Genomic DNA, 20,091 nt, shown 5'->3' on the forward strand with positions numbered 1-20,091 from the left:
GGCTCGTCACTCAAGTTAAAAATGAAATGAAAGTCATATTGTCATTCTGCTTTTATGGTTGTAAATGAAATTCTCTGAAAGATTCTTTCAGTAAGGTTAACATTTTGTCGCAATCCAACATGTTGGGAACCCAAAGCATAGCCCTATCCACGGCATACTGAATTTTATGAGTATTTGATATAATTTCCAGATGTATCATTTATTTTTCACTCTTTGCCAGCAAGGTAAAGGGTGAACGCTTTTGTGCCGTGTGTCACTGGTTGGACAATGACACCCCTGAAATTATAGCTGGTGTTGCTGGACTTCCAATTAAAGAATAAAATGCAACTGCAAAGAATAAAGATATCCAGAAAGTTATGAAGCAGAAAGAAGAGATATCGTGCTTCATGGGTATTCATTCTAGATATGTTCACTACATACCAAAGCCTGGGGATGGCAAATACGGAATTTAAAAAGACACCATCTGTTGTGTGACGTTCCAAATTATAAACTTAACCCTTAATTTCTACGTTACCTGATGTTCAGACATTCTTCCAGATAAATACAGGGGGTGGGGTGGGGGTAGCATAGTAAGCAAGCAGGTTCGATGGATGTGCCCTGGAAGACATTTTCATAAGCCTAGCATTACAGCCTGTAATTTTCTCCAGAAAAAAATTCCTGTTCTGTTTTACTCTCAAAACAAACACTACACACACACACACACACACACACACACACACACACACACACAGTGGCTGCCCTAAACTGAGTCCAAAACAACCCCATAGCGAGCCACAGCATTTTCTGTAATGTTTACAGTATTTAAAGTCCCTGGGCTCTCTGAACTAAAAAGCAGAGAGTTGAGGAATCTTTCAAATCTGTGAAAGGGAAAGTAGAGTAATTCCTCCAGTAAAGAAGGGTTTCTTAAAAAAAAAAAAAAAAAAAAGTCTTTAAGACAGAAGGAAAATGAGAGTGCATAGCCCAAATCAAAACCATTTTCCTGTTTCAATATTCAAAGGCAACACGTGGCACCCATCACAGGAGAAATTTCCACTAAAAGGAAGAAAAGTGACATAGCCTTGAAAATGGCCACGTTTTCTTACTTGTGGGTCTGAAATACCTTCGCTTTTTAAAACAAATGCAACACGGCTCATTCAGGGTGGATTCGAGTTCACAAAATAATTTTATTATTTGTAAGAAAGCGTACAGGCAATCAAATCAAGGAAACATTCAAAGGCAGCAATAACACAGCCGGGACCCAGGAGAGACACTGTTCAGCAGATGTCTTTCCGGTGACCCATTTCATCTAAATGTTGAGTAAACTGCTCCCCCACATGAAAACTTCGTCAACATTTCAAAGGAATTCTCTTGCAATGCCCCCCATGAATTAGTATCTCGCAGGGGGAGATTATGGTACTTTTCACAGTCCGGGTGATGATGCAGAAAGGAGATTCCAAAGTACAGACACAAGGTCTGCATTTGTCAAAGAATACTGATGGCTCTGGGGTGCCTACCACACTCACAGAGAAGGGGTCTCCTGTTTTTCCCAACAGAAGTGCCTTCCTCAAGGACGAGAAGGAGGCACTGTTCATTAGTCAGTACACCACTAACATTTAGACTTCTATAAAAATCAGTTCTAAGTTCAGATGGAAGCACTACAAAAGTAGCTTGGTTTGACCTAGTAAGATGGAGGCGCAGGATTTGACCTCTGTCCGTTGGTGAGACTGTTGTGACGTAAGAATTAAGGAAAGCCACTGTCTTCACCAGGACAGCCGTTTGTCTGGTTCCGAAAAGCTATCTGATGTGTGAAATGAGAAAAGACACAGAGGGCCAGTTATTTCACATAAATACAAAGTGGCATATACTTGTTATTACCGCCTAAGAGCACACATTTCAATTGGTGTTTTCTTAAGCTGGCTTTTATTTAAGATATTTACAGAACTGCCAGTCAATCTCCGAGGAAGTGGCGGTCATTTAAAACATTCGAAATGCAACAGTAGCTATGCTTTTTAAAGTTTTCCAATATCATTTTAGAAAAAATAAAACACAAAAAACATTCACAGCATTTGTCAGTTCTCACCTCGTCTTTATTTATGCCAATGAATTTTAAGGAATGATCACAGCTTCATTTCCTATCCATCTCAGCTGCATATCTAGAAGCCATACATGAGCATTTAGAATCTCAGAGACTGTATGTTTGTTTCATTGGCTTATAAAGTGCTAGTTACACGGACGAAAATGTGACCGTGAAGTCACAGATAACTCATTGGTTTATCCTATTAAATATGATAAATATAGATTCATTATAATAAATTAAAAATAGCCATATAATACAATAGATAAATAAACCTAATATCCACAATCATCTCTCGATTCTGAGAAAGCAACCCCACCCGTACTGTAAGGCTCAATTATTTTTCAGAAATAATTTATGAAGGCATGCACCTACCTTTACAATCTGAAAACTTTGCTTGGACCAGTGTTAGCACCTGTTTGTACACAGCAAACTCAACCCTTCTCACTTCCTTCCCAGAAAGGTTTAATTTTTAAGTGAAGCTGTTCATGGTTGATTCTTTGCCCTATTTTTTAAGTCCTAAGAATCGGTTTCTAAAAATAATCTTGGAGCCAAAGACAAGTCCCTTGTCACACTCGCTTGATGTGTGTCTCTCTGATTCACTGCACAACACAGAAAACACACTGGAATGGGTTTTCAAATAGAGTTAGTTGTGTGTTCAGGGAAAGCAGCAGAGCACGGCTTGCCTGACACCTCGGCGTCTCCCCACACCTTGGTTTCCTAACAGCAAGCCCTGGGGAGATCTCTAGCTTTGGGGGTGAGCGTGGCTGGCAGGATGCACCTTGGAGTTCAGGTTGGGTGCTGTCCATTTTGTGTGATGGGCTGGATCTTTTCTAGAGAGACATCAGTGTCATGGTCCAAAATGACAGACAGGGCCGGGGACAGCTTCTCCAAGGGTTTGGCTATTGCGCCTGCCTCCTCCTTCTTCAGGTCCTCGGAGGAGCCCACAGCGTGCGGGATCAGGTACAGCAGATTGCAGTCCTTGGAGACGGAGCCCCGTGGCTCGTGATGGCTGGAAAACACGACGCCCCCGTTATTATTGATGCTCACTGTCTCTATGGCGTTATTCGACGTCGGGCAAATTCTGTAGCATCCTAAGAGGGTTGAAAATGCCTTCCGAAAATCAGCATTAAAGGCATAAATGATGGGGTTCAAGGAGGAATTAGCCCACCCAAACCACACGAACACGTCAAAGGTGATGGAATCTATGCAGAAAGGCTTCGTCTCCCCGGACCCACAAAAGGGCACCATACAGTTCAAGATGAAGAAAGGGAGCCAGCAGCACACAAACACCCCCATGATCACCGACAGCGTCTTCAGAACCTTAGTTTCTCTTTTGAAGGACATCTTAAAGGAGCTTTCCGGTTGAGCACACTCCACGGGGTTCCCATTCCCTGCAGTGGTCTGGCAATTCTTGGCGTGGACGGCTGCCCTCTCCAGGGCCGAAATGCGCCGGATCTGTTTCTGGGCGATCCTGTAGATCCGGGTGTAGGTGACAATCATGATGGCCACGGGGATGTAAAAGCTGATCAGGGAGGATGAAATGGCGTATGTCCTGCTCAAGCTGGAATCACAGTTGTCCGTGGCGTCGCCCAGGGACGTGGCATTTCCGTCAGAGGGGCTTGTGGGTTTCGCCTTGTGCCAGCTGAGCTGCACCGGGATGAAGGAGATAAGAACGGACAGAGTCCAGGCCACGCTGATCAGAATGCACGCGGCCTTGGGGGTCATCTTCCTCTCGTACCGGAAGGGGCTCGAGATGGCCCAGTACCTGTCTACGCTGATCACACAGAGGTTCAGGATGGACGCGGTGGAGCACATGATGTCGAAGGCCACCCAGATGTTACAGAAAGACCCAAAGGGCCAGAAGCCAGCGATCTCGGCCACCGCTTTCCAGGGCATGACCAACACGGCCACCAAGAGGTCCGAGACAGCCAGGGAGATGACGAAGAAGTTGGTCACCTTGGAACGCAGGTGTCGGAACCTGATGACGGCGGCACAGACCAGCGTGTTCCCCAGGAGGGTGGACAGGATGAGCAGTGACAGGAAACAGGCTGTGAGGACACGGAAGGAGAAGTCCCTTTCCACCACCAGCCCGGCCCTGTCCATGGTGGAGGTGTTCAGAGTCCTCATCTTCCAGAGGGAGGGTGCATAGGGGGCTCGGACAGCCCTCAAGTTCCTAAGCAGAGGTCAGGGGTCAGTCCTCACTCACCAGCAGCCCTTCGCACAGCCCCCTGGCCCACTGGGTGGAGGCCCTCACCAGCGCGCCATCGGAGGGCTGCAGCAATTGTGTGGCAGGAGCCTGGCCGCAGCGATCCAAGTCAGCCCCTTGGAAGGTCCCTCTGGCTTTCTACCACTGTCTTCCAACTCCCTCGCTCCAGGTCACGGTCACTGCGACCAGCTGGCCCTTCGATTCCCCATGGAAAGCATCGGCTCTTTAGCATATTCTAAAGTATCAATCCAGAGACTGGAGGCCTCTGCCGAGCTAGTCAATTGGAGTCACATTTCAGAGCTGAGGCGCAGCTGAAAATACATGCCTCGCTCCTCCAAACCCCTGGCGCCACAGCAGCTCCCCAAACACCCTAAAAGCAAAGAGAAAGCAAAGGTCGCCAAGACGAGCAGATTGCAGTTTTACTCAGGTCAAGCCCGATGCGACTCCGTCCGAGCCACCTACCTTGCCTTGGCGTTGTCTCTCTTAAAGCCCCTGGAGCTCGGAGAGCGGGGTTCGCGAGGCGCCGCAGCTCCACAACGCCCAGGCGGCGCGCCTGAGTCCTGCCCCGCGCGCGCACCCGGGGTTCGGTTCTCGATGAGCAAAAATAGCTCGGGCGGGTTTGGGGGAGAAATCCCGGGCCAGGCCCCCAGAGAGCCGGCGCTGCCCCACTGCCTCGAAGGGTTAGAGATGGTTCAAGGCGGAGGAGACTCGGGAAAAGGGCTCCCGGCAGCTTGGCGCCGCCTTGGGAGAGGGCACCTCCATAACTAGTCACTTGGGCAGCGTCTTTCCTTTGCTTCCCTACTCCCTAGAGCACAGTGCCCGGGCGCCCCTTGGGCGGCCTCTGGCCCCTCCCGGCAGGGCCCTGCGCCTTCCTGCGGCAATGCCCGCCACCTCCCAAGAGCCCCTGGGGACACGAAGCAGAGAGAGCCGAGATGGCCCGTGGGGCACAGCCCACCCCACTCCCGAATCCCCTCCCCTGCCCTGGGGGCGGGCTTCGCTTGACAGGAAGAGTTGCGGGTGACAGCCGCACGTGGTTCCCCTGGATGGTGCCGCTGGTGAAAGGGGTGGGGGACGCCCAGGTGAGCGCTCGCTGGCCCTGGGTTACTCTGCCACCCCAGGGCCCCCAGACAAATGGACAGCACGCGGCGGGTCCCGCGAGACAAATCCCGACGTTAGAACCTCAAGTTCCTGAAAGCAAAGCTCGTCCCGACATCCAGAGCCTCTTGGGGTTGACCCCAAGCCCTTCCCAAAGACCAACGCGAACGGGGACCATGCTCACCTTCCCACGCACACCAACCACTAGACCAGCCCGCCTCCGTCCGACCTGCGTGCCTCCAGGTGCCCCCGACTAGGGTGAGAAGTCCCGGCGGGCGCCTGTACTCACCGCACGCGGGCAGGGCTCGGCGCAGCGGCGCGCCTGGCCCCTGCGCTCCACCGGGCGGCGAGTGCGCTCCCTTCGCGCTCCGCGGGGATCGCGGGCACGTCCAGGGCTGCGGTCAATGCTGGACTGCTGCGGGTGCCCCGCGCCCCGCGAACGCCCCAACCCCAGCGCCACACGCTCAGCGGTCCCGGGGCGCCCTCTGCCGGCGGCTGCGACTTCCTGAGCCCCAGCTTTGCCCTGACAGGTACAGACCTCACCTGCACCCGCGCCGGCATCCACGCGGGACCTGCTCCTGGACCCGCTCTTTCCTGACCATGACTGCCAGAAAGGGGACTCCTCTGCTTAAAATACCCTTAAAAACTGACCGGGGCGAAAAATCCCTTTTGCTGGCACTGCATTCAGTGAACCAATATATTTTCCTGAGAGCTCACTATGTTCCAAGAGCAAGGGCGACAGGGAAAGCAAGAGGCGTGCCTTAAAGACCAGAGAGAACCGGCATTTACTGAGCGGCCTGTGTGTCATTCAGCCCTTAGAACCCCTCGTCCTAGACCTGCTCATCTCCGCTGCGCCTGAGTGGAAAACCAGGTTCAGAAAGGTGCTCAAAATCGCGGGGCAAATGAGGGTGCTGGCTGCCTGTCCCCTGCCTGCGTGTTCTTGTGCTCCTTTCATTTACACGTGACTGCGTACCGGGAGCTCCAGGTCCATCTCAGAAGCCACAGGGCTGAAACAGAGGGAAGGGCAAGATGGAGGCCAGAGGGCCTGGTGGAGAAGGATGGCCCTGAGCCCCTCCCCAGCTGCCCTAGGCAGTGACTCACAGGTCAGATTTCACACTGTGTCTAAATGGCAACATCACTGCCTTCCTCTGCCCTCCTGAGTGTAGGGAGGATACCTAAGGCGTTTCCATGGCAGATTGCCGGACTTCCGGTCCCTCCCCTCCCCTGCGGGGCCCTCTCCCCTCCCCAAGCTTGGCTTCCTCTGTAAAATAGTGATGATACAACAGGCTGGTTAGAATTAAATGAGATGGTGTTTGCTGAGGGCCTGGGGCTGAGCAGACGACCTAGTCAGCCCTCCCTGGGCAGGAAGCCCTGAGGGCTCCTTAAAAAACCCACAGCCTTGGGCCGGCCTGTGGCTCAGGCAGTTGGAGCTCCGTGCTCCTAACTCGGATGGCTGCTGGTTCCATTCCCACATGGGCCAGTGGGCTCTCAACCACAAGGTTGCCCGTTGGAGTCCGGCAAGGGATGGTGGGCTGCGCCCCCTGCAACTGGCAACTGGACCTGGAGCTGAGCTGCGCCTTCCACAACTAAGATTGAAAGGACAACTTGACTTGGGAAAAAAGTCCTGGAAGTACACATTGTTCCCCAATAAAGTCCTATTCCCCTTCCCCAATAAAATCTTAAAAAAAAAAAAAAAAAAAAAAAAGAAAGAAAGAAAAGAAAAGAAACCCCCACAGCCTTATCTCCATGAGAACCATGCATCACAATGGACCTCCAGTTATCGGTAAGAATCAATCTTGAACCTAAATAGGAATTCTAGTTAATTAGCCAGTACTAACCCCACCTTGGTTGGCAGTGAAAGGACTGCATTACTGATGCAGCCCCTCCTGTGCCTCTGCTCCCAGCTTTGTCCTCCCCCAGCCTCACTGTCACACACAGGGACTCCAGGAGTCATGAGCTGTGGTCACAGACACAATTTCTGCCACACACATACCCAAAGTACCACATTCTTGTAGAGTCTCGAGGCAAACTTGACATACGCTTCCAGATCTCCCGCCTAAGACAGCCCCTCCGCAGGCTTCCTGACTTTGTTTCACCGTTGTTTCCTTGGTACTAACCAACACAAATGAGAAGACATGCTCCTGGTTCAAAGCGGTTACCAGGGCCTGGATGTTTCACTCTGCATTCTAACCACACTATCCGGAAAGGTTGCCACTGCAATTATCCAGAAATACACTGGGAGGGACATTCAGCGTTAACCTGAGGAGGCAGGAAAGGGTGGGGACCTTTTGTCCAGGATAAAGGGCAGATGGGATTAGCCCCCAGGAGGGAGGGCTCCCTAGGATTTCCCATATGGAAAGAAATCCCAAAAGAACACACTGCCAAGACTGAAGGAAAGGGGCTGGAGGTCAGGATGAGGCCCCTGAGAGGGGTAAAATTTTTGTCTGCTGCCTGCTGTGACCAGTGCCCCCAAGCCAATACCCTGGCAGTGCCCACTGCTCTTTACATGAAAATGAGGACCACGGCCACACTACCCAGGCCTCAAGGGGTCCATCGATGTAAAGACCGGTGGCAACTGGTCTGGTCTCTGTTGCCATCACATTCAATGAAACACCAGTTCTACAGCCAAAAAAAAAATATTTGGTGTGAAATCGAAATCTGAACCAAAAACTTGTTGCAAACAAATGACATTCACAACATTCTTCTTTATATCCTCATTTCTCTGAAGCTCGGCAGCTGCTCCCAAAGAACCTCTCTTCCTTCACTTGAAAAATCCCCTACATGCTTTCCAACCTACCCCCATGTGACCCATGTCTTTTTCCCAGCTCATTCACCAGACAGGTCTAGGTGAGCCAATCAACATATGTGACTTTTACAGTGGTGGAGAGGATATTTCTCGCTCACGAGGCAACTTGTGCCATTTTCACTATCACAGCATCAAATCTCCTTACTCACAAAACAGAAAGGCTCAGGTGGAGAGGAAGGAAGAACCTGTGAACACCTAAGGGGGGAGTATTGTTTCCTGTCACCAGGAAAACAAGAGAGTTGAACAATTTCTCATGATTCTAAGATAGACATCTGAGATTCCTTTCTAGCAGATTTAGGTCACTGATTTTTGAGCACCCGTTGCTGAGGGAACAGGGAAGAGTAAAATGTAGCCTGAATCTCAGGGTTCTTTACACTTTGCAGAGTGTGAATTTCAGAGGCACTTACCATTTGGCTAGGGGTCTGGGTTTTTTGTTTTATTCCTTCTGTTTTTTTCCCTCTTGAAGCCAAGGTGAAATGAAGGCTTCAGTTTTATTCTATAAAAGTTTCCCCCCAAAACAGTAAGAATGTGAATATAAATGCAAGCAGGTATTAGAATAATTAGATACTGCTGGAAATGTAAATCTAAACACAAAAGTACCTTTGTTTCCCACGTGGGCATGTCTTTTAAGCTCCACTGTGATTTATGCCCTGCAGGGAGGAAGAGGTAAAATGATGCTTTTCAACAAATTTTTATTTGGAGCTTGTAAAAGTAAATGAATACAAAAGGCACCCTATCACGGGGGTACTTAATCTCATAATAAATAAAACAACTGAACTGTCAAGTATAACAAATGATATACATTTGGAAAGCTCTAGGATTATTAAATCTGATTTTATACCCACAACAATTGCTTATAATGTCAGTGAAAAGAGGTAAAGCGTGGCTGATTTTGACTAAGTAACTAGGATGCTTGTTTTAGACCATAAAATACAGCTTCTCTGAAATTCCTACTCCCGTGTCATATTGTCTTCACCCATAGTTATTATGCATTTCAAAAATCAACACTAAAAATTTAAAGATCAACAAATATCACTTTGGGTAGTGGTTGAGAGGTAGTTCAGTGCACATAACATGTTTTCTATTGTTACATCTGGTCTTGGTTTCCTTTTCCTCTTTTTCTGCCATCTACAGACTTAGCTGAATCATTTTTAAGATTCCATTTTATCTCCTTTATTGTCTTATTTTCTGTAATTTTGTGATTTGTTATTTTCATAGTTGTTTTGGGGTTTACATCATATATGTGATAAGATGTATGATAGATGATGTAGCTATAGATATATCTGATGTCTATATCTTATATAGTATATGATATATATTATATATCAATATAAGATACAGGTATGTCGTATATCTATATCTTATGCAACTTTGCATAGCCTATCTTCAAGGGATATTATACCATTTCATGTGCAGTTAAGAACCTGCCATGTCTTCCCTCCCAATCTGTAGGCTGTTCTCATACATTTTATTTCTATACACGATATAAATCCCACAGCACATTGTTATAATTTTTCTGTAAACAGCCAATGATCTTGTAAAGGTATTTAAATAATAAGAGGAAAATATTAAATATCTACCCATACATTTATACATGTACTATTTCTGATGCTCTTCATTTTTGTGTGAAAATCCGTATTTTCATCAGGTAGCATCTTGCTGCTTGAAGGATGACCTTTAACTTTTCTTACAGTGCAGGTCTGCTGGTGACTTACTCTTTCAGCTTTTGTGTCTCTGAAAAGACTTCATTTTGCCTTCATTTTTTTGAAAGACATTTTGCTAGGGATAGAATTCTAGATTGACAGATTTTTTCCTTTTAGTGCTTTAAGAGGTTGGTCCACTGGCATCTTACTTGCATTGTTTCCACTGAGAAATCTGCCATCACCTTTATCTTTGTCCCTCTGCACGTAACATGATGTCCTTTTTACCTTGGGCTGCTTTTTAAAAGATTTTTTTTCTTTATCACTGGTTTTGATTAATTTAATCAAGACATACCTTAGTGTAGTTTTCTTCAAACACTAGGTGTGCTTGGGATTCGTTGAGTTTCTTGGATATGTGGGTTTACAGTTTTTGCCAAATTTGAAAGAAATTTAGCTATTTTTTTCAAAAAATTTTTTCTCCCTCTTTCTTTTTCACTTCAGGTTCTTCACTTACATGCGTACATTAGGCTTCTTGGGGTTAGCCTACAACTCGCTGATTCTATTCTCTTTTATTTACTCTCTTTTCTCTCTGTTATTTCATTTTGGATAGTTTCTATTGTGCTATCTAATATTTAATATCTAATTCACTAATATTTTTCTTCTTCAAGGTCTAATCTGTTGTTAATCACATCTAGTGTATTTTTCATTTCATATTTTGTAGTTTTTATCTCCAGAAGTTCATTTTTTGTCTTTTTTACATCTCACATGTCTCCATTTAAGATATTGAATGTATGAAATATAGTTAAATAACTGTTTTAATGTCTCTCTTTGCTAGTCCCAACCTGTGTCAGTTTAATTGATTGCATTTTCTCCCCATTATGGGTTGTATTTTTCTCATTCTTTTCATGCCTGATAATTTTTGATTGGATGCCACACATTGTAAATTTTATTTTGTTGGGTGCTGAATGTTTTTATATTCCTAAAAATATTCTTGAGCTTTGTTCAAGAACACAGTTAAATTATGTAAAAATAGTTGATCCTTTCAGATATTGCTATGGGGACTTCTTACGTAAAGCCATAGTGTTGAGCAGTATTTAATTATTTTCCATGACTGAGGCAAGATTCTTCTGTGTACTGTGCCCAGTGCCCTGTGAATTAGGAGCAGTCTGGCTGGTGACAACAAGCACTGTTCTCAGCCCTGTTCACACAGGTTCTAGATACTTTTCCAGATGCCATTTCCTATATAATCTTTAGTTCCTTACATCATACACTGATTAGTATGCTGAATACTCAAAGGGACTCTGAAGACCTCTGGAGTTCCCTCCCTCTCTCTCCAGGTCTATCAATTTAAACATTTTTGTGCATCAAAGGACACTATCAACAGAATGTAAAGGCAGCCCACAGAATGGGAGAAAATATTTGCAAATCATATATCTGATAAGAGATTAATATCTAGACTATATAAAGAACTCCTACAACTCAAAAAAAATGGACAAAAAAACTTGATTAGACATTTTTCCAAAAATGATATACAAATGGCCTGTAATCACATGAAAGGAAGCCCATTACTAATCTTTAGGAAAATATAAATCAAAACCACAATGAGATACCAATTCACACCCGTCAGGATGGCTTTTTTTTAAATCAGAAAATGAGAAGTGTTGGCAAAGATGTGGAAAGAAATTGGATCCCTGTATATTGCTAGAAAGGTAAAATGGTGCAGCCACTATGCAAAATAGTATGGCAGTTCCTCAAAAAATTAAAAATAGAATTACCATATGACCAACAATTTCAGTTTGGGGTATATACCCCCCCAAAATTGAAAACATGGACTCAGATATTTACATTATCATAATTACATTATTCACAACAGGCCAAAGGTGGAAGCCACCCAAGTGTCCACAGACAGATGAACAGATAAACACAGTGTGGTCCATACACGCAATGGAATATTATTCAGCCTTAAAAAGGAAGGAAACTCTGACACAGGCTACAACATGGATAAACCTTGAGGACATTATGTTGAGTGAAGTAAGCTGGGCACAAAAGGACCAACACTATGGTTTCACTTACACGAGGTACCAAGAGTCGTCAGATACATACAGACAGAAAGTAGAAGGGTGGTTGCCAGAGGCTGTGGGGAGAGGGGAATGGGGAGTGAGTGTTGAATAGGGACAGAGTTTCAGGTGAGGAAGAGGAGATGGATGGTGGTGATGGTTGCACAACAATGTGAGTGTACTTAATGCCACTAAACTACACATTTTAAAATGACTAAGATGGCAAATTTTACATTATTTGTATTTTACCACAACAAAAAGGAAAGGAGGGCAGAGCTGAGCCATCAGATAGCAGCCTTGGTGGGGGGGGGGGCGGTTTGTAAGTCTCTGCAGTTCAAGACCCAGTGCTCCCCTGAACCTCCCCTGGCAAGGTAGACCAGCCCTCCTTTCCAGGCTGCGAACTCCCCATTATCCTTACAGCAAAGCCGTCTTTGGGCCTAAGTCAGCCAGGGCAGGTTTCTTTTGGTCAAAGGACATTAGCCGAAATGCTAGCCTTCTACAGGAAGTAAGCGTAGCTATCTGCCTGAGGCAGCGTCCCTCATTTACCCTGCAGACGGAGGAATAGCGGCCCTTCGCTGAGCATCTGTCACGCACTCTGTTTTCACCAGTGCCTGACACTTGACCCCGGGGTCCCCTTGCTCATCCAGGCTCTGCAGACTAGAGTGTAAGTCCCCAGGTCACTCCGGTTTTTGTTTTGGTTTCTCTCCAATATTCTACCCCCCCACCCCGCCCCTTGCACATGTGACTCACACCACAGCCCACGTGCCAGAAAAAACTCACCCGAACTGCCTTACTCTTGGGCACGGCATTGAGCGGGAGCAGAGTTTGCCACCCCAACATGTGCCGTTTTGGGATACTGACTATTTTAAGCTGGTTATTTTTAAGTAATGAAAGACTCAGGAAAAAACCTTTAGCTAGAGGCCTTGCTCCAGGAAGGAGCTGTCATCATAGGTAACTACAGTTTAACATGAAGTGAGTGTGACAGACAGGGAGGAACTGAGCAAGGCTCATTGGTTCTAAGTCCTCTCTGTGTCCCACTATTAGAGAGGGCCCAGCAAACACTCATTGACCAAACATTTGCTTTTCTAGCTCCACGTGAATTGCCTTCCAGCCCCTGAAGTCCCAAACCACCCTTCTCCTTAGCTCAAGATGGCTTCTAAGCCTGGACTGGCCATCTGTCTTCAGGCCTCATTCTTATGGAACCCCCACATGTACATACGTATTAACTTTGGTCATTTTCTTACGTGTCATGTTGTTGCGATTCTAAGTCCAGCCAGAAGAACTTTCTGAGGGGAGAAGAAAAACTATTGTTTCCTTCCCCCACAACGTAATAGTCATCATCCATCCTGCCTGCGAGAGGAGACGGTTCAGACATGAACCTCCATTTTACTCCTTTAACCTCCATTTTACTCAACAGACCTGGAGGCTCAGAGAGGGGCAGTGATTATCCAAAGCTGCATAATGAGTAAGATGGTGGAACAAGAGGCTTGTAAGGCCTGTCTCATTCTAAAGGCCATCATCTCTATCTGTTGGGTGGAGGACAGCTGCTGTTCTGTATATCGGAGATAATTATTGCGTCAGGAACAAAGAGCCAAGGACAGCTCTCTACCTCACAGTCATTGGTTTCGGATGAGGACTCATTATCACTATAAAAAATTAGATTAAAATTAGAAATGAGAAACAAATACATAAATTGAAACAAAGCAGACAACATATATTAACAGATGTCACTTTTTAAAAGTCAGAGCTAGCGGCTAACCCCCAAATACGAGATGCAATGGCGGATCACTGAAGTCCACTTGGGTTAAATTACCATAAAACGCAGCCAATGCCGAGGAGTGAGGGTTCTGAGTCAGAGCCAGTGTAGACATGTTGTTTTGTGTTTGTTGCAATACAGTAACGGTCATGTTGATGCTCTAGGTACTAAAATGAAACACACACCAAGTGTGTGCTTTAGCTACGAAAGCAACCAAGGGGGAATGAAACTAATGCTTTTTAGTGCCATCTATGGGCCAACTCTGGTGAAAGTTTTACGAGGCTTATTTTAGCTCGGAAGAACCGGAAGCTGCGTTCTAGTCGTTCATTTGCCCCAGATCGCAGACTGAAAAGGGGCAGATAGGACGAAACCAATCACCTCGGAGCTGACATCTGGCTCGATCCCATCTAAACCAAATGGCTGCTATGCAACGGGGCAGAGGTGACGGCTCCAAGTCTGGGTGTTCTCGGCAGAGGGAGGATAATGGATCTTGAGAGACCATCCATGAACATCCACTACACACATTCTGTCAGTTAGGGTGTCAGTCAGGAAAACGGAAAGGACACAACTTATTTTAACAGAGAGGATTTCATCTTAAGAATTGTTTACACGGGTATTGGAACACTGGATGGGCCAAAGCTACTTCCCGTCCTTTGTTCAGGTCTGTGCTCCAATGTCACCTCCACAGAGAAACCTTCCCTAAACATGCCCTCTAAACTACCGCCCCGCCGCCCATGCTTACTTTGCTCTATCGTTTTATCCAGCTTTCTTCATTCCACTTCCCATCCCCTGAAATCCTGTACTGATTGGTTTATTGCCGACTCCCCCATGGGAATGTAAGCTCTGGGGTGGAGGTAAAGGGGTGGCGGGGTGGGGGCGACGTGGTCACTCACTGGTGATGTGTGAGCCGGCACAAGTAGACACTCAGTAGGTAGATGCTGGATGAATGGATGGATTGGCCCTGGAGAGCCCGCTGGGTATCACATTCTTAACAGGAGAGTTAAAAGACAGCGAGTGCTCAACCGGAGCAAAAAAAATAAAAGGTGAAGTTTTATTTTTTCTTCCTTATTTCTGCCCTATCCTATTATGTTAGGATTAATTTGACTAACGAGCCAGTTCCTTACACCCAGGATGTGTGACTCAGCTCTCGCAGAGGCATCAGCATTGTGTTTAGTCACCAGGACCTATGCAAGAGGGAACTGGCTTAGCGGTACTTCGTGTTGCTTTATTTTTAGACAAAGAGCCAATTCATGTGGTTTATGGATGTCTTGTATGTGAGACACACGGGGTTTTTGCTCCCAAACAAGAATGTTTTTAGGTTTATGGTCTGCAGTTGAAAGCAGGCCCTAACACTGAAACCAGACCCTAGTAGTTTTGGGGTATTTTTTCCTAGTTTTTAAGTGTCTTTCAGGAGCTAATCGCAGGCCTCCTCACAGCACTCGGGAGGCCAGCAGGCCAAGCCGGATCAGGCTGGCCCCAGAGGCTGGAGCAGGCACAGTTAGCAGCGAAACCCCCTAAGCTGACCTCGAAAGCATAATGGAACCAAGATCTGTGGAACTCAAGTACCACCCGAGCCCATTAAGGAGCGAGGGGTCCCTCATTCAGGAAGGTTGGCACAGGGACCAAATTGGGACACACAGAGGACTAATTGATCAAACTCTGCCAGGTTGGACGTTCTCTGTTCTCTGTCGCCCCTTCCACAACCCTATCCTTAGTTGGCTTGGCTCTAAGACCAGCCAATCAGACCCCCTGAATTAGAATTTCTAGATATTTATAAGCTCTCCCCACCCTCACCTCTTGAACTTGATCCCAAGATTTTGTTTGGGGAGCCTAACGGGAGCCTTGTCTGGTCTCCTCGTTGGACTGGCCTGATGAATACACCTCCTTTTGCTCTTGAAAAACCTGCTGCCCCAGACTTGTGACTTCTCTGTCAGCCGCGGGCATCGAACTCACGGCGTTTGTTTGTAACACCACCATGAAACCCCAGTGCCACCTGCACTCTGCCTGGAGATATACCCTAGGTTGTGAGGGGCAACAGAGTTTGTCACCCCAATATATGCTCTTTTGGGGGGATATTAGTTATTCTAAGCTGGGTATTTTTAAGAAACAGAAGACTGAGGAAAATAAACCTTTGAACTCGTCCCTCACCACCTGAAAGAATTTGGGCAGAAGACTTAATCCAAGGAAGGAGCTATCACCAGAGATGACCATATTTTAATATGAACTGGCTGTGATGGATGGGGGACCCAGCAAGGGCCATCTGGCTGTGTCTCGTTGTTTCAAGACGGCCTCTTTCACATTTGTTTTGTAAGCAATGGCTCTTTTCATCTCTCTGTGAATAGCCTTCCTTCCCCCTCCTTAGTCCAAAATGACATATATACCTCATTTTGCCTTCCTGTTTTCGGGATTTTCATGCTGATGTGAATTCCCCATGTGCACATATTAAAATCTGATCTTCTGTTCACCTGCTGAATGGCTTTTGAATTATTCAACCAGCCAGAAGAACTTAGAAGGGCAAAAGGAAAATTATTTTTCCTTCCCTACAGTTGCACATTTGTCTCTTAGCTTTGCTGGTGTCTAGCCCTGGCCGGTTCTCTCCCTAGCCTCTTCAGTGAAGGACCCCGTGAGGACACCATCCAGCTTGGACCTCAGCCCCTGTCCCAGATGGATTTCCTGCATACACACCCTGTCTGGGTGGGAGAGGCCCACCCCTGGCCCTTCTCCACCCTTCACACCCCTTGAGAGCCACCTCCAGGCTCACCAGACGCCCTCCACTCCCCACGTGAGCCGCAGCTCCCCCCACCCACCCAACTAGTTGGGCCTCTGCTGCCGCACATACTGCTCCCTCTGCAAAGAATGTCCTGTCCCACTTCGTCACTTGGCTTTCTCCTACTTGTCTCTTAAGCCTTGGTTCATCTATCACCTCTGCCAGGAACTGCTCCCAGACACGCACCCAGAACGGGTCAATTGGTCCCTCCTCTGGGGTCCGTGTCTGCTGCTTAGACTCCCTGGCTCTGCCTGTGTTGTGCTTGCTGCTCCCTGGGCCCTGAGTGTCTTGCCAATAGGACTGCGTAACTTGCGGCAGTAGCCGCAGGGCCCTTCTGTGCCCTAACCCACGTGGCATCAGAGAATGTGGGGACAGAACCAGCACACTGTCCAACAAGAAAGAACTGAGGCTGCCAAATAAAGCAAAAGCTTATTTGGGCCAGTGTGAGCCAATTCCTTCCCAGACAGCTCTCTCTATAGATGACAGATGACAGACAGAGATGATAGATAGATAGATAGACAGACAGACAGACAGACAGACAGACAGACAGAGATAGATAGAGAGATACCCTTCCTATTGGTCCTGTTTTTCTAGTGAACCCTAATTAATACAAGTAGTTAAGCTCTCAGGGTTTCCGTGGGGACCAGAGAAGATGTTTGTGAAAGTGACTACTCTGCCAGCACACAGTAGGCACTCAGTTACTGGTATTCCCCTACCTCCCTTTTTCTATAAGGCTCTGCTGAGTTGCTAGACCAGAATCTGCAGTCTTGCCCTGGCCTGAGAAAACACACACACACACACACACACACACACACACACACACACACACACAATGTATCTGAGTGGACAGAGTCCCAGTACAAGTTGATTGGATGGTGACAGAGCTCAGTGGAATGTTCCACAGTCATTCAAATGAGAGAGACCCATTTCCCCAGAGGTCTGCCCTGACCACACTTCCTTCCACCCCTCTGCTCTTATCACCACTATATACTCCTTCACAGGGTTCACTGTCTGTCTCCCTCTCCTAGGATGCCCATTGCATGGGGACAGGCGGTTACATTTGTGCCTTTCAATACAGAATCCCCAGCACCTACAATAATTACTGATGTGTAATTGGTGTGCAATAGCATGTATTGAATAAAAGCATGAATGCGCGAATTATGCTAATGCAAACTGAGAAAACGTTTATGAAATGTAACTTTCGGTGAAGAAGGCTTATCGTAAAGTATGTGTATCACGGTTCTCACCACATAGTTAGCAAAAACTTACATACGTATATTTGTATCTATACAAAGTGTACCAAAAAATGTAGACACATTTTAAGAAAGGAAAACTGTATTAAAATTGTAATGCTCAACATATACCAATAACAAAAGATGAATACAAGTCACGCTTGACTTCTGCAATTACAAGAGGTGCTCAAAGTGGTTCCCATCAGCATCCAGACACTTCTGGTTACGGTGAACTACTGCTTGAGCAACGTTGAGACCAAAGTGTTAACATCTCTTAAAATGTGTGTGCATTTCTTTGGCACCCCGGTATATAATCCACCATGTGTCCTGCATTGTGCCAGACACAGGGGTACACAGTTGAATAAGACCGCATTCCATATTTTAAAGGGTTCACAGTTTAGAGAAGACAGGACTGTAAAACTAAAGTTAAATGCCACGAGGTGAGAGCTCGCAGAGAGATGTGTGAAGCGCTGTGGGAGCCATGAAGCTGCAACCCTAATAACAACAGCTGTCAATCACAGACGCTTACTGTGGGCCAGGTGTCCTGTGAATCTGGAACATACATCATTTCAGGTAATCTTCCTCACAGCCCCCATGAGGCAGGTGTGAGCCTTATCTCTACCTTACAGATAGAGAAGCCAAGGCACAGAGAGGCTAAGGAATCATTTGCTTAGGGTCTCATAGCCAATCAGAGGCTAAGGAATCATTTGTTTAGGGTCTCCTAGCCAATCAGAGGCTAAGGAATCATTTGTTTAGTGTCTCCTAGCCAATCAGAGGCCCAGTGGGTCTGCCTCCAGAAATTGTGTCCTTAAGCCCTGGGCCACATGCTTGTGGGTCCTACAGACAGACAGCTGAAACCCAAGCACAAGACAAACAGAAGTGTGATGGGTCAGAAAAGAAAAGAAAATACTGGAAGAAAACATTAAAAATCTGTGAGGGAGAGTGCTGGGGAATAGCTTGGAGTGTGTACATGAGCTTCCCATACTTTTCAAATTCATGTGACTATATATTTCTTTTGTCACTATAAATGACTTTGCTAATATAACCAACAACTTAAAGTTTTCAATTAAACGTTCATTTTAGAGAAAAACGCTGATTCTCAATGAACTCCCTATTACACCAGGAGGAAGCCTTCATTTTGTGATATACTCAGCAAGGTCTCTCTTCAGTCCGCTGACTTTCAACCAGCTCAGAAACGCCCCGTCTTGCTGACTGAAGCTCTGTCCTGTTTCTGCCATGCCCTGATCGAACAGTTCAAAGTCCGAATTAAAATGCCAAGGTTTTGCAACCTTTGTCCATGCAAGCATAGCAAGAATTCCGCAGCACAGTTTCATTATGAAAAATGCTGAAAAACACATTTTAGCTTCCATGGAGACTGTTTCTGAAAGCTGTTTCTTTAAAAACAATGGTGGGAACACAAGCAGACAGTTGCTTTTTATTCTTAAAAAAAAACCTCAGCTCATTTCTTCTTCGTCTGCTTCTTTTTTCCCTACGTTTTCAAATGTAGGTGCATTTAGCTCAGGTGTCACCACCTCTGTGACACCCCTCCTCCACCCTTCACCCCACAGTCAGTTAGGGATAGACATGCAACTCAAAAGAGCTATGGTTAAAAAAAAAAAAAAAAAAAGAAAGAAAGAAAGAAAAGGTGTATGTGGATGAATTTATTGCCTCCTGTCACTGGAAGCCCAGGAGGCAGGTCTAGCTTCTTAATTGGCTGAGCCCAGGGCCTGAAATGATGTCATCTGATCTCTGTCTCTCTTGGGGCTTTCAGCTTAGTTTCACTTCTAAAGAGCCGCCCTTGCATCCCCTGACCCCCATTCTCCCAGCTTGGCAACTTAGCAACCCACAGGGCCAGGACAGGGATGGCTTCTCCTTGCCAGCGTCTACATACCAATTCAGGACAGGATTCTATTTGGCCCAGCTTGGGTCACTAGCCATGAGAAGATAAACTCCCATTATTGACAATCTGAACAGGATCAAATGAAGTGGGCGAGGGGAGCTCCGCAAAAGAAAACTGAGATGCTGGGAAAGCAAACAAACAAACAACAACAAAAACATAGAAATTTTGAAAAATGACGTCTTCAACTTTCCACCTATAGGTATATCTATACCTATTTACTTGATGTCACTTGGCAGCCCTGCCATCTAGATACAAAGTCTATTTCTCCTTGAATCTGGACTGGTCTTGAGACTTGGTTTGAGCAATGGAATAAAGCAGAAGTCAACGCTTGCCAGTTCCACGCCTTGACCTCCAGAGGCCTTGAGTTTCTCTCTCTCCATCTCCACCCCACCCCACCCCCATGAGAACACGCCCACGTTAGACAGCTGGAGAAATGAGACGTGGAACAGAGCCAAGTCCGTTGTCCCAGCTGAGGCCCCCCACACATGAGAAAGCCCTGCGAAGATCAGTAAAGCCACCAACAGCCCAAGCTGACTATGGACACATGAGTAACCCGAGAGCTCAGCTCAGGCTGGG

General features: G+C 46.5%; 1 protein-coding gene across 4 annotated transcripts; it reads right to left on the reverse strand.

Annotated features, from left to right (window-relative positions):
- Positions 1 to 1,143: 1,143 nt before the first annotated feature.
- DRD1 (dopamine receptor D1) lies at positions 1,144 to 6,260 on the reverse strand. Of its 4 annotated transcripts, none has more exons than XR_012489889.2 (2): positions 2,429 to 5,235; positions 1,144 to 1,777 (listed from the first exon to the last, which is right to left on the reverse strand). XR_012489889.2 is itself a non-coding variant. In XM_074313907.2 (2 exons), the coding sequence occupies exon 2, from the start codon at positions 4,181 to 4,183 to the stop codon at positions 2,843 to 2,845; it is 1,341 nt and encodes a 446-aa protein (XP_074170008.2). In that variant the 5' UTR covers positions 4,184 to 4,632; positions 5,647 to 6,260; the 3' UTR covers positions 1,144 to 2,842. The 4 variants fall into 4 exon arrangements, 3 of the variants coding, with proteins under 3 accessions (XP_074170008.2, XP_074170009.2, XP_019571776.3); XM_074313907.2 differs by adding an exon at positions 5,647 to 6,260 and having other exon boundaries at positions 1,144 to 4,632; XM_074313908.2 differs by adding an exon at positions 5,542 to 5,642 and having other exon boundaries at positions 1,144 to 4,632.
- Positions 6,261 to 20,091: the final 13,831 nt, after the last annotated feature.

The sequence above is a fragment of the Rhinolophus sinicus genome, chromosome 5, assembly GCF_057876585.1.
Source record: "Rhinolophus sinicus isolate RSI-liver-muscle chromosome 5, RSI-T2T, whole genome shotgun sequence".
Taxonomy (NCBI): Eukaryota; Metazoa; Chordata; class Mammalia; order Chiroptera; family Rhinolophidae; genus Rhinolophus; species Rhinolophus sinicus.

Bases quoted from the DNA above. Each gene is read 5' to 3' on its own strand.
- DRD1 (XM_074313907.2), bottom strand. From the start codon at position 4,183: ATGAGGACTCTGAACACCTCCACCATGGACAGGGCCGGGCTGGTGGTG.